General features: G+C 38.3%; 1 protein-coding gene across 37 annotated transcripts in view; it reads left to right on the top strand.

Moving 5' to 3' along the window:
* Positions 1–12,834, top strand: part of DLG2 (discs large MAGUK scaffold protein 2) — a 2,369,976-nt gene that overhangs the window by 1,747,840 nt on the left and 609,302 nt on the right. For all 37 annotated transcript variants that reach the window (XM_042238120.2, XM_060403917.1, XM_060403919.1 and 34 more), the window contains 2 exons: positions 4,191–4,335; positions 7,609–7,747. In XM_042238120.2, coding sequence (XP_042094054.1) covers positions 4,191–4,335; positions 7,609–7,747 — 284 coding nt within the window. The remainder of the gene's footprint in view (positions 1–4,190; positions 4,336–7,608; positions 7,748–12,834) is intronic.

Below are 12,834 nucleotides of genomic sequence, written 5' to 3' on the forward strand. Positions count from 1 at the left end.
ACAATCAGCTCCAGCTGTAGGCCCTTTATCTTGAGAGTTCAGAGGATAATACACACATATAATTAACCCAAATAAACCCACTTTCGTGAAAAACATTTTGAAGACTTCAGCACAAAAGAGCATTTTTTGGGTCCAGATCCTGTACTATTCTGAATTTTTTAAAAGACCGCACAGAAGCCTCATCAACAGTACTCTAATTAAACTCATCAGTTCGCAGATGTTTACAGGAAAATGCTCAGCGAAAAATTTCACCAAGAATTCCTGTTTCCTGAGGAGAGAGATGGATGATGACAATAGTAACAGGAGCTAACAATAATGAGCACTTTAATGAGCCTGCCACTTTACGTGGGCCAGTATATTGAAATCAGCAACCCATTTGAGGCAGTGATTCTTCTCATACCTATTATACAGATGCCAAAACTGAGGCTAAGTAGGTTAAACAAATTTTTCAAAGTCAGCTAGGTAGTGTCAGGACCACAACAAGTCCTGGTTTGTGTGACTCAAAAGTGTGTGCTCTTAACCACTACATTCTTTTGCCAGTATCACACCACCTCTCCCGTGACGGAAATCAGTGTAGATTTTCCAACACTTCACAGTCACCAAAGAGAGTCTGACTGAAGTACTACTGTTTTAAATGACCAGTATTTCCCCCAATATCCTCTCTTTCCTCACTCCTCACTTCCAACCTCTCCTCAGCTTCTGTTTTCTGCCCTAAAGATTTTTTCCTGGTGGTCTGAGAGTCTGTTAAGGCAGTCATTCTCAGAAAACACAATTAAAGATAGCATTTTCTAGCTTGTTTCAAGGCTCAACATAAAGACGGAGGAAGTGCTATTTAATAAGTGCTGGCCACATCTCTTTTTCACTGATAATCTAATGAGCTATGTGCTTTCTGTATCCTGGGGAAAGAGACAGTGAGCCCCTGTCAGAAACAGAGCTTTTGTGCCACTTGTGATCTAATCCAGTTGGTTTCTGGCCTTTAGGGTCTTTATCCATTGGCTCCTCTCTGTTTATGGCAATAAATTCTCCCCCTCTTCTCTTTTTTCAATATAGATATTTCTAGGGTACATGGTCACAGTATTCAGAGCTACCTTAGGCAACCATCTTTTAAGACAAGACACTCCTATACATTTTAAACCATTATATATGAGCATATTATATATGAGCTCATATATATGAGCATTGTTTGTAAATATTCATTATCTAGGTATAAGTGGTAGTCCTTAAAAAAATAGTGATTGGTCAAACATATAAAAAGGTTTTGAAGAAACAGATATATCAAGCAACTTTCCATTTTATTTATTTTTGACTTTGTCAGCGTACTTGGCTGATGCAATAGGTTGTCATCACTGGATTCAGCAAGAAGGCTTTTATAACATTTAGGCATTCACATTACTTCTATATGCAAACTTAGAAAGAGACTCTGCTCTCCCAAAGGAAGAAAGAATAGATAATGTAAGTCCTAGGAACCAACTCTCAAGGGCTGTCTCATTTTCGTCTTTTCAGCAGGACTGTAATCCAACTGATAACTTTGCCGCTTGGGGGCTGTGTGACCTCTCTGTTCCTGTGTTACCCTCTTCAGACATTAGTTTTTTTCCCAGAGTAGGTCTAATCATTAATGTCTACCTCATGGAGCTATACTGGAGTGGGTAGCCATTCCCTTCTCCAGTGTATCTTCCAGACCCAGGGATCGAACCCAGGTCTCCTGCATTGCAGGCAGATTCTTTACCATCTGAACTAGCAGGGAAGCCCCATGGAGCTATAACCAGGATAAACTGTGTAACTTATGTCAAAATATATACATAGTATTTCCAAGATATATGACATACAGGTGTTAAATAAATGTTAGCTCTTATTACTGTCATTTTTGCTATTTGTCTGAAGGCTGCCATTATCCACTGTGTTTACCATGCCTATAGTCCTGTAACATTCCCACTCTGCGTGGGTCTAGTTTTGTATCCATTCATTTCACAAACAGCCATGTTCTAGTAGAGTGTGAGTACGGGGACTGTGTCCATCTGAAAGAAGCAATAGGGATGAGTGGTGAAGAGTCTCTGGAACCAAACCATCTGGCTTTAATTTCTGCCTCTACTACGATTAGGTCAATGACTTTGGGCAAGTTTTTTTTAACCACTTGGAGACCTGCTTTTCTCATCTGTAAAATGGAAGTAATTATGATGGCTAGTCCATAGGCTATTGAGAGATTTGATTGTGTTAATATATATAAAATAATTTCAAACAATGCCTGACATGAAATAAGGCTTTGTGTCTGCTGTAATTATGATTATCATTCTTATTGTTTTATCACTATATCTCTAACATGTAGAACAGTGACTGACACGTAATAGGTAAGTAACAAACATTTGATCAATGAATGAACAAGTGCTAGACATTGGAAGTACAAAAAGAGTTAAGAGAATGTTACTTCTCTAGAAAAGAACAGGGGAGACATTTACTGCTTAATGGAGAGCTCACAGCAGATAGGCTCAATTCCATTCTGTTCCAGTGTCCCTGACCTGGCTGCACCACCAAGGATTAAGTGGCACGTGGAATTTATGCAACAACATGAAGCAAAACTAAAAAGCAATGCTACAAGGTGTTAAATGACTGAAGTGTTGATTAGATACTACAGAGAATATGTAGGAATCCAAGCTATTTTATTTATTTACATTTATATTACATTGATTTGAATTATACCTCATTTCAGCAGAAACCAACTAAAGAATTGCTACATATAGAGAAAAATAGGAGTCAAGTAAGGATAACCTAGGTATTTAAAATATTGCCTCAATATTTGAAAACCACGTAAGAGAAGGTGCCTCAGAGACCCACTGTAAGCCACCGCCATGAAGGAATAATTGCGCTGATATCACAGGCTTTTCTCTCCAATAGAGAGAAGTGGCTGTTAAAGCCAACGGCAACAAGGTACTCTTGAACTTGTTCATTTGAAAAGCTCTATGTTCCAACATTAGCGCTCTTTCCTTAGAAAACAGACTCATATTAAATGACATTTTGATGGGAACAATTTTTAAAGTGGGAAAAGCCAAGCCTGATGAAGCTGTGGGAAGACGGGGCTCTGATATATCTGCAGTATAAGAGGAAACTGGCTCATGTTTCCATAGGGCACTTTGGAAGTAGGTACCAGAGGCCTTGGGATTTCCTGGTGGCTCAGACAGTAAAGTATCCGCCTGTAATGCGAGAGACCTGGCTTCAATCCCTGAGTTGGGAAGATTCCCTGGAGGAGGGCATGGCAACCCACTCTAGTATTCTTGCCTGGAGAATCTCCATGGACAAAGGAGTCTGGTTGGGCTACAGTCCATGGGGTCGCAAAGAGTCAGACATGACTGAGTGGCTAAGCATGCACCCGAGGCTTTATCATATTCATTTAATTTGGTCCAGTGTTCATTTGTAGGATTTATCCTGAAGGCATCATCAGAATGGTGCACAAATATAGAGAACAGTTTATTGCAACACCATTTGAAATAAACTAAATGTGCTTTAGAGATTAGTTAAATCATTCTGTTAAGGCACAGTGATTTATAAGAAACAAAACTCATCTTGTTGAAATACATACATGATAGAGGCAAATGGTCGCTTGAAGTTGAAAAGCACGTTCCAAAACAATGTGTAATATGGTTACAATCATTCAAAGATACATGTCCATACAGGGAGATTATGGATAATTTTTATTTTCGTCTGTTGTTTTTGTTTTCTTCCATGAATGTATATTGCTTTTGTAATCACAGTCACTATAGCATAAGAAAAGGAAATGGCAACCCACTCCAGTACTCTTGCCTGGAGAATCCCGTGGACAGAGGAGCTTGGTGGGCTACAGTCCACAGGTCGCAAAGAGTCGGACACGACTGAGCGACTTCACTTTCACTATAGCATAAGAAAGATATTTGACCTCTTTGTTCCGTTTTCCACAAGAGTATTCTGATTTCTAATATAATATGTTGCGTCCTGGTAGGAAAAGGCAGAAACAACCTTATTTTTTAGTATTTTACCTGACCTGCTTTGGCTAATGCCGTTAATCCATCTCTTCTGTCAAAGTATAATATAGATACTGGACTGTAATAATTATGATTTATTCTTTGCTTAAGCTCATAATTTTGTATATCTTCTTGCTTGGATAGTTCTGGCTAATCCCCTGCATAGATTTGGCTCTAACAATGAATTTTTCCCACTTTCAGGTAAACAACTACAGTTTAGAAGAAGTAACACACGAGGAGGCGGTAGCAATATTGAAGAACACATCAGATGTGGTTTATCTAAAAGTTGGCAAACCCACCACCATTTATATGACTGATCCTTACGGCCCACCTGATATTACGCACTGTAAGTACCAGGCTTAGAGTCATCTTTGAACAGCAGGCTGGGTTTTCAAAACTGGAATTCTGTAAAACTTGGCAAGATCTTCTGCTTACACCTTCACTCTTGTTTAGCCTGTGGAAATACCGCAGAGGGATCTTGTACTTCACTTGTCTTGGGGGCCTTAGCTGATGAGTTGGCAGGTTCTCCATTAGAGGAAGGCTTAATAATGTATGTTATGGACAGTGTGATTATGACAACATAAGAGCAACACATTTTTTTTTAACTGGAGTATAGTTTACATACCATGTAGTATTAATTTCTGCTGTACAGCAAAATGATTCAGTTATTCATATATATATATACATACTTTTTCATATTCTTTTCCATTATGGTTTATCACAAAATATTGAACATAATTCCTTGTGCTATACAGTGGAAACTTGTTGCTTTTTCCATTCTATATTTAATAGTTTGCATCTGCTAATCCCAGACTATCTATCCTTTCCTACCCCCCACTTCCCCTTGGTAACCACAAGTCTCTTCTCTATATCTGTGAGTCTTTCTATTTCATTGATAGGTTCATATCTTCAGTTCCCCATATAAATGATATCATGTGGTATTTGTCTTTCTTTTTCTGATTTCACTTCACTTTGTATGGTAATCTCTAGGTGCATCCTGGTTGCTGCAAATGGCATTATTTCATTCTTTTTCATCGCTGAGTAGTATTCCAAGGGGTAACGTGTTCTTAAAATTTTTTTATTAGAGTAACCATTTATTGGAGCTTAATTGCAGCTTTACAATGTCGCATTCGTTTCTGCTGCACAGCAAAGCAAATCAACTATACATACACATATAGCCACTCTTTCAGATTCCCTTCCTGTTTAGGGCATTGAGTAGAGTTTCCTATGCTATGCAGTAGGTTTTCATTAGTTTTCATAGGTTATTCATTTTAGAAAAGTTTAAATTTACTTATTTTTTAATTGAAGGATAATTGCTTAACAGAATTGTGTTGGTTTCTGCCTAACAACAGCATGAATCAGCCATAGGTGTAGCTATGTCCCCTCCCTCTTGAACCTCCCTCCCGCCTCCTACCCCATGCCACCTCTCTAGGTTGTTAGAGCCCCAGTTTGAATTCCCTAAGCCATATAGCAAGTTCCCATTGGCTATCAGTTTTGCATATGTTAATATAAAGTTCCATGTTACTCTCCATCCACCCCACCCTCTCCTCCCTTCCCCCCATCTCCATGTCCATAAGTCTGTTCTCTATGTCTGTGTCTCCGTTGCTGCCAAGGGCCAACACGTTTTTAAAGGCTATTTCTCAAGCCCCTAAAGCACAATAGCTCTCAGGCCATAATAGTCTCTCTTCCTAGTTCAAATCTATATAGTAACAGAGTGGAAAAGAAGGAGACTGGCAAAATAAACTGGGGAGAACACTGTTCTTCTTCTTGGGGAAGAGGATCTTGCCCACAAATGGTGAAATCATGCTCCTTAATCGCTATCCTTATAGTTCTAACCTTTATCAGAATTTGATATATTTGCAAGGATGCCAGATAAAATTTTCAGTCACTAAGACAGTGGAGACGGGCTGGAGGTGGGGGCTTCTTGAGCCACAACTAACAATGAGATGCTGCGCTCGATCCTCACAATGTCCATTTCTACATAAGCCCCATGGTTTCCCCTCTTCTTAATAGGTCAACAAGAAGATTGTCTCTCTGGGGACTAGATTTGGAAGCAATTCATTTTTTCTGATGTGAGTTAAAGGGACAGTTTTGGCCGCATCAGTAAAAGTGCTCATTCTGAAATCTTGAGGAACCAGTTGTGAGACTGAGAACTCAGAATGTCTTCAGGTCCTGTTATTAATTAGTACTATGCTCTTAAGCAGGTCGTTTAACCTCTTTTAGATTTGGATGTTTCTCTTGAGGGAAACTTAAATGTTGAATGATTTTGTTACCTGCCCATTACGTTGGCTGTTGGTTTTCTTAATGACTGTAAAATGACTTCCCTCAGAATATGTCTTTTTGTCAAGCAAGCAGTAAGGCGAGATCAGACTTACTTTAGCATATTGAAGAGTTTTAACTTTCAGAGTTTATCAAGCCAAATGAAGAAAAATCAGTCTTGAGGCTCTGTGAGCTTCTTCTTGATGGGCACATAGGACATTTCTTCTTTCTGTCAGAAGAAAAAAGGAAAAAACAAAATTTGTTATTCAATTCAAGAAATATATAGAGTAATTTCAGTACATGCAAAATACCTTATAAGGTAATATGTGAGATCCACAGGAGATACAGTCCTGGCCTTCATTGAAAGGAAGGTTAATTCAGGTATATAAGTAACAGCAGGATCTGGCAAACTGAGAGGGGATGTATATGCCGTGAGAGAGATAAAAAGAAATATCCTTTGGGCACTCAGAGGAAAAGGATATCTCCTGTCTTTGGAAGAGCAGAAAAATCTTTATGCAGAAGGTAGCATTTGAATTGTATCTTGAAAAAATGGATAAGATTTCAGTATCAGAGATGGGAGAAGAGACAGAAGTTTTAGGTAGCTGCTAACGTGGAGCAAAAATACAGGTCTTAGGAAGAACAGGCTTTATTTAGGGACCATAGGAGATGTATAAGAGGGGGATATCAAAATGAGTCAGTCTTCCAAGAATGATAAAAGGGAAAGTTTATATTCAGTACACTAATAGCAATGGAGAGTGTGTAAGCCAGAGAATGTCATGATCAGACCTGCATTTTTCAGTGTATAAAATGGATCTGGGGAGAGAGTAGGGGCAGGAGACCCAATTAGCTTTTTAGTCACCCAAAAGGGGGATGAATTAGGGTGGAGGAACAGAAAAGAAAGGCCGGAGTTCTCAGCTTTTCTGGGATGGGAGAATAGTGTATTTAGGGATTAAAGTCTTATACAGTAACTTGCTCCAAGAGCCTTCTGCTTTTGATGGTTTGATATTAACTATGTGAAAAGAATGTGAGCCCTGCAATTAGAAAGCTAACATTTTTATTTCAATAGAACATTAATCATTGTTCTGAAAAAATGTGAGTGCGGGATCTCTCCTCCCGTTTTTCTCTTCACCTAATTATATGAACTGGTCTTACAGATAAAACTGTTATTACATCTTTCCAGTCCTAAAGGTCATCATGTGCTTGTACATATTAAATGTAAACAAACAGCAACTCCCATCTCTTGAAGGATCACAGAATTCTTAGCATGTAGAACAGCCTTTCTATTTTTAACAGGACTATAGCATGACACATTGAATCACCCACATAACAGATTTCTTTTTTTTTTTTTTTCACTCCTTAGCTTATTCTCCACCGATGGAAAACCATCTTCTCTCTGGCAACAATGGCACTTTAGAATATAAAACCTCCCTGCCGCCCATCTCTCCAGGAAGGTACTCACCAATTCCAAAGCACATGCTTGTTGAAGACGATTATACCAGGTCAGATATGTTTGTTGGTTAATTGGGTTTGCAATCTTTATCAGAAAAGAATTGCATTTTCCTAACATGGTAGCTGTTGCTTCTCAGCTCTATTCAAGCTTATTGTAGTCTCACCTGAAGTGGAAACCTGCCAAGACTTACAAGCATGTGTCATTGTCCTCTGTTGGAAGCAAAAACCACAACTCCTTCGTGGAGAAATTGTAATGTACACACATCCATCACTTTGCAATTTATAGCACTTTTTGATATCTAACATCATTGAGGTTTACAGCTATACTGTAAGATAGGTATTATTACTCAAAGAGAGAAAATGGTGCTGAGGTTCGAAACGAAGGGAGGAGCATACCAGTGTTACGTATCTGGTAAGTAGAAGAGTCAGAACTGAAAAACTGTATGTTTGTTTGCTTTTATTCTAAATTCCATGTTGTTGCCACCATTGGCCACACACAATTCAATGAACTTGGGGAGTCAGTCAATCCTCCCTTGAGTGCAGTAACTTCGGGTAGAAAGAGAAGGAGTGCAATTAACTCCAAATGGGTTGAATTTAATATATCTCATTAATCTCAAAGGGGAACAAGATAGGATTTTAGGGCAGAGCAAGAGAACCACATGGTTTACCCCACAAAATAAAACTAAATTTAGCTGGCATGCTTGTGAAAAAGTCAGATCTGATGCTTTAGAAAAGACCAGCTTGGTATACTTCATGGCCCAGTCAGGATTCAGTAAATTTTGGATAATGAATGAATGAATGAATGTGTGTATGAATAATAGGAAATGTACATTTTTTTTCTGTTTTCTTTTGAAGTGTTTTTGTTCCAAAGTAATGTGAACCTCATTGCATTTGGTGAGGTAATGCAAAGATGTTCAAGAAACAAAAAGTTCCCTCAAACCCGCTGAGCTTCCCAGTGTGGCACTGTGGCCTGAACCTGTCATGCGTTGCCTGATGTCGTACAAACATGTGCAAATCATACTCAGCTGTAGGTGGAGTCTGACATTGTTTTTAACAAAATAAGTTTGTATTTTACACATGGCTCTGCAATTTGCTTTTTTTTTTGCTTTAAGAAATACTTTTACCCAAAATGAGTTTGCCTATAGAAATATATGCTTTTTTCCCTGGAAGTGTTTGTGTGTAAAAGCGATAGCGATGGGTCCTTTAGTTTTGTGTTCTGCCTGTCTACTGAAGTCATTTGTCAGCCTTTAAAAACATTGAGGAGACTTCCTGCTGCTTAACTTTCCTCTCTGGTGCCTGTGTATGCTTTGGTCTTTTCATTCCTTTGCCATTTCCTTTTAAATGATTAAGCATTTTCCATTTATTTTGCAATTTCAGGTTTGCTGAAGTAGCTTGTTACATCTTTAGCCAAGGAATGGAATGTTTAGATGCTGCAAATGTACATCTGTGGTTTAAATCAAATATAAACCTCTTCCTATGCTGAAACGTCTAATCTCTATGCTCTTAATTAAAATGAGGGCTGCCGCAAAGATAATCCTCATGGTTCTTTAAAGATTGTATAAATACAGGCACCTTTATTCACCAGAGCAGTAATCTATTTGCTCTCATCCTATCACTAATATTTGATAGGATTTTAATTTGAAAATGCCATTTATCTTACTAGGCCCCGTAGTGAATTAAAATTTATTAAACCCCATTCATAATCCAGGACCTTTGCTTGCTCATTTACTTAAACTATCCTTTTAATCCTCTCTGAAACACAGAAAGAGGGACTGTCATCCCCATTTTAGAGATGCAGAAATTGAAGCTCAAAGAGGTTAGGGAACTTTCTTGGGATCAGACAGCTTTTAAGTAGGAAAACTGGGTGCCTTGCCAGCTTTCAAGTTCTAGCTAGGAGGAAACATGTTAACTTTCTCCTTATTTTAAAAATGAAAAGCAATTTGCGTGCACCTGTTTTCATCATAGAAACATGTGGCTCAAAAGAGACCGGAGAGACGGTCAAGAATCTGCCTGCCATGCAGGAGACCAGGATTCGATCCCTGGGTCAGGAAGATCCCCTGGAGAATGGAATGGCTACCCACTCCAGTATTCTTGCCTGGAGAATTCCATGGACAGAGGAGCCTGGCAGGCTGCAGTTTATTGGGTCACAAAGAGTTGGATACGACTGAGTGACTAACACACACACACACACACACACACACACACACACACACACACACACACTCATTATATTAATACTCAATCTGTCAATTCACATGGAATATTTTAGATAGTATGAGAGAAAGAGATTTCATTTTTCTTCTACGGTGATATACCCTAGTATCTTACTTCTTGCCTACCTCCTCCTTTGTTCTCTGGCAGGACAATCACATAGTTTACATAAAATCTGAATGGCTGGTACCTGCAAAACTGGTGAAATAAATTGTATCACTTCACACACACACACACACACACACACACACACACATACCCCTCTCCCACGTCCTCACCACAGCTGTGTGTTCTCACAGGTACTCTGTGATGGAAGGCATTGCCACAGGTCTCAGGGGTAAATATTTTCTCAGAGGCATATTCGCTACCTTATTCATGAATATTCATTGACTAGTTCCCACTAGACAGTGAGCACTGCGGTAGAGATGCAAAAAGAAATAAGAAACAGCTTCTCTAGGAACTATCAGATTGGGACAAAAATATACATGAGACCAGTGGATGCCCCAATATCTATTCCCTGATCATGCAGAACCCCCTCTATGAAGTTTTCCATAAAGCCTATACTCACTTGTTTTAATCCTGAGATTTTTGTCAAAATTCTCTTCCCTTGTGGTAATCAATGGCAGTCACTTATCCTTACCTAGAAAATTAAATGTTGGCAACTTGGTGTCAGTCCTCATTTTTTAAATGTAAAAGTTCTGCAAAATCCCGAAGTGTGGAAATGACTAACAGAAACAAACAAAATTAGATCAGTTCAATGAAGTGCTCTTGTGTGGCCCTAGCAGAGTTCTCCAGCACCTGAGCTGGCACTAAGGTAATATTTATAAATGAGTTTTTTTGAGTTGTCCATGAATGCCGCACAGGAACAGCCTGTGACATCAAATAAAGTTTTAAAGGGGAGATAACTTGTGTTTGAGCTTGAAAAAAATGTGTAGTCTCTCTTTGTCAGAGTCAAAGGATGAGGAAGGGCATTCATGGTGCGGGGTAGTGCACAAATACTCAAGGAAGAATGTAAAATAAAATGAATATATCTGTTGTAGTTTGAATACAAGACTGAAGGAAAACTACCTACCTTTAAATTATCTTTGTGGTTCTATCCTTTCATTCACAACCTAGTCATAAGATTAGAAATATATAGAATAGTAAAAACAAAAAGATTACTACTATGCACCATTAAGTCCTTTAATATACTTTATCACCCCTATATTATGTGTTTAATATCCTATTCTTGATTTTTGCAGGTAACAAAAAATGAGTTTAAGTAATTTTCTCATGCCATACAGCGAACAAACAGCAGAATCAAACTTTGAGTTCGTGTCTGTGTTCAAAGTATTCATTCCCAATGCCCCCACCCACTATCTCATACAGTTTCTTTCTATGGAAAAATGTTGAGTAAAGAGGATTATGCTTCTGTTAGGAGAATGGTCCTACCACTTACCACCTAGATAACACTGAACAAGTCTTTTAATGTCCTGAGTCTTGATTTTCTTACCTGTAAATTTGTTAAAATTATTACTCTCCTAAGGCACTATAGTGGCTTACATTTGCGGCCTACTTTTTATTTTCCTAAAATAGTAAATCAAGAGAATTAATCTTTAATGGTGTGACTTGGGCTGATAGGAAAACAGTTCTGTGAAAAGGGAACCTTCCAACTACCTATATAATTATATCAAATTGGCAGTTTTTTGTTCCAGATGCTCATAATATCTTACTCTATCAGTTGTGAGAAGTATTTTCAGTCTTGCTGATTTATATTCACTTTTGCTGGAGAAATATATTAGGGCTTATTAAAAAGAGTTTTGATTAGAAGTATGCTACAATGACTTACCTGGATTTTTTTTTAACCTCTTTTACTGTTTCAGGATATGTGTACCTGAGGAAGCTGGGAAATTTTGTTTTTCCATTGATGTAGAGAAAGGAAGCCTAAACAAAAAGGCCTTGGATAAAATTATCTTAGTAGAAACGCTGCTGAGTCCCTTATAAATCAAAATTATTATTATGTGAATACTCTGGTCTTCAATTTTTAGAAAACAAAGCTATTACAATGATGCTGAGATGGTTTTTTGGCTCCTAGAATTATAGACTATCAGAGTTGGAAGGGCCATAAATGAATATAGAGTCTAATCTTTCTCCATTTGGTGGGCAAGAAACACAGTCTAGCAAAATGCGTTGGCTATCCATAAGTCCCACAATTTGTAAGTTACAGAATCAAATTTAGAACCCTTATCTTTGAACGCCCAGTTCAGTGCTCTTTCTGTTTCTCTGGGCTGATGGTCCTTTTTTTATGATAGGGTAAGAAGGTAACAATTACAAAAAGATATAATCCATCAGTGATTACTTATGAGCCGTGCCAACTTTGTGCCTTACCTACAACTATGGATTCCCTCTCTATTGAGCCAAGTCTTCTCTGTCACCCAGAAGAGACGCCAATTACAGACCATCACCATCTGGCCAAGTACTCTCAGGATATACAAACAAATCATTGATACTAAAATGAAACCAAAAGTCTTAGGGATACAAAGTAAAACTGCCCTTTCAAAATAAGGGTATTTAATCTCCCAAGTTATGGATGTGATAAATACCGTTATGAAAGCAGGACCTTAAATTAGCCATGAGGGATATATTCCCCACTTTCAGAAACCCAGCTCACCTGGTTCTGAACTTACTGTACCCTGATGTCTTTCCAACTGGCTCTATAATATTTACCCACATAATTTGGTTGATCAAAAAGCAAAAGTTACAAAACATACAAGCAGCTCATACAACTCAATACCAGAAAAACAAGCAACCCAGTCAAAAAGTGGGAAAAAGACCTAAACAGATATTTCTCCAAGAAGACATACAGATGGCTAGCAAACACATGAAAAGATGCTCAAAATCGCTCACTATTAGAGAAATGCAAATCAAAACTACCATGAGATATCAC

Source organism: Ovis aries, chromosome 21 (assembly GCF_016772045.2).
Source record: "Ovis aries strain OAR_USU_Benz2616 breed Rambouillet chromosome 21, ARS-UI_Ramb_v3.0, whole genome shotgun sequence".
Taxonomy (NCBI): Eukaryota; Metazoa; Chordata; class Mammalia; order Artiodactyla; family Bovidae; genus Ovis; species Ovis aries.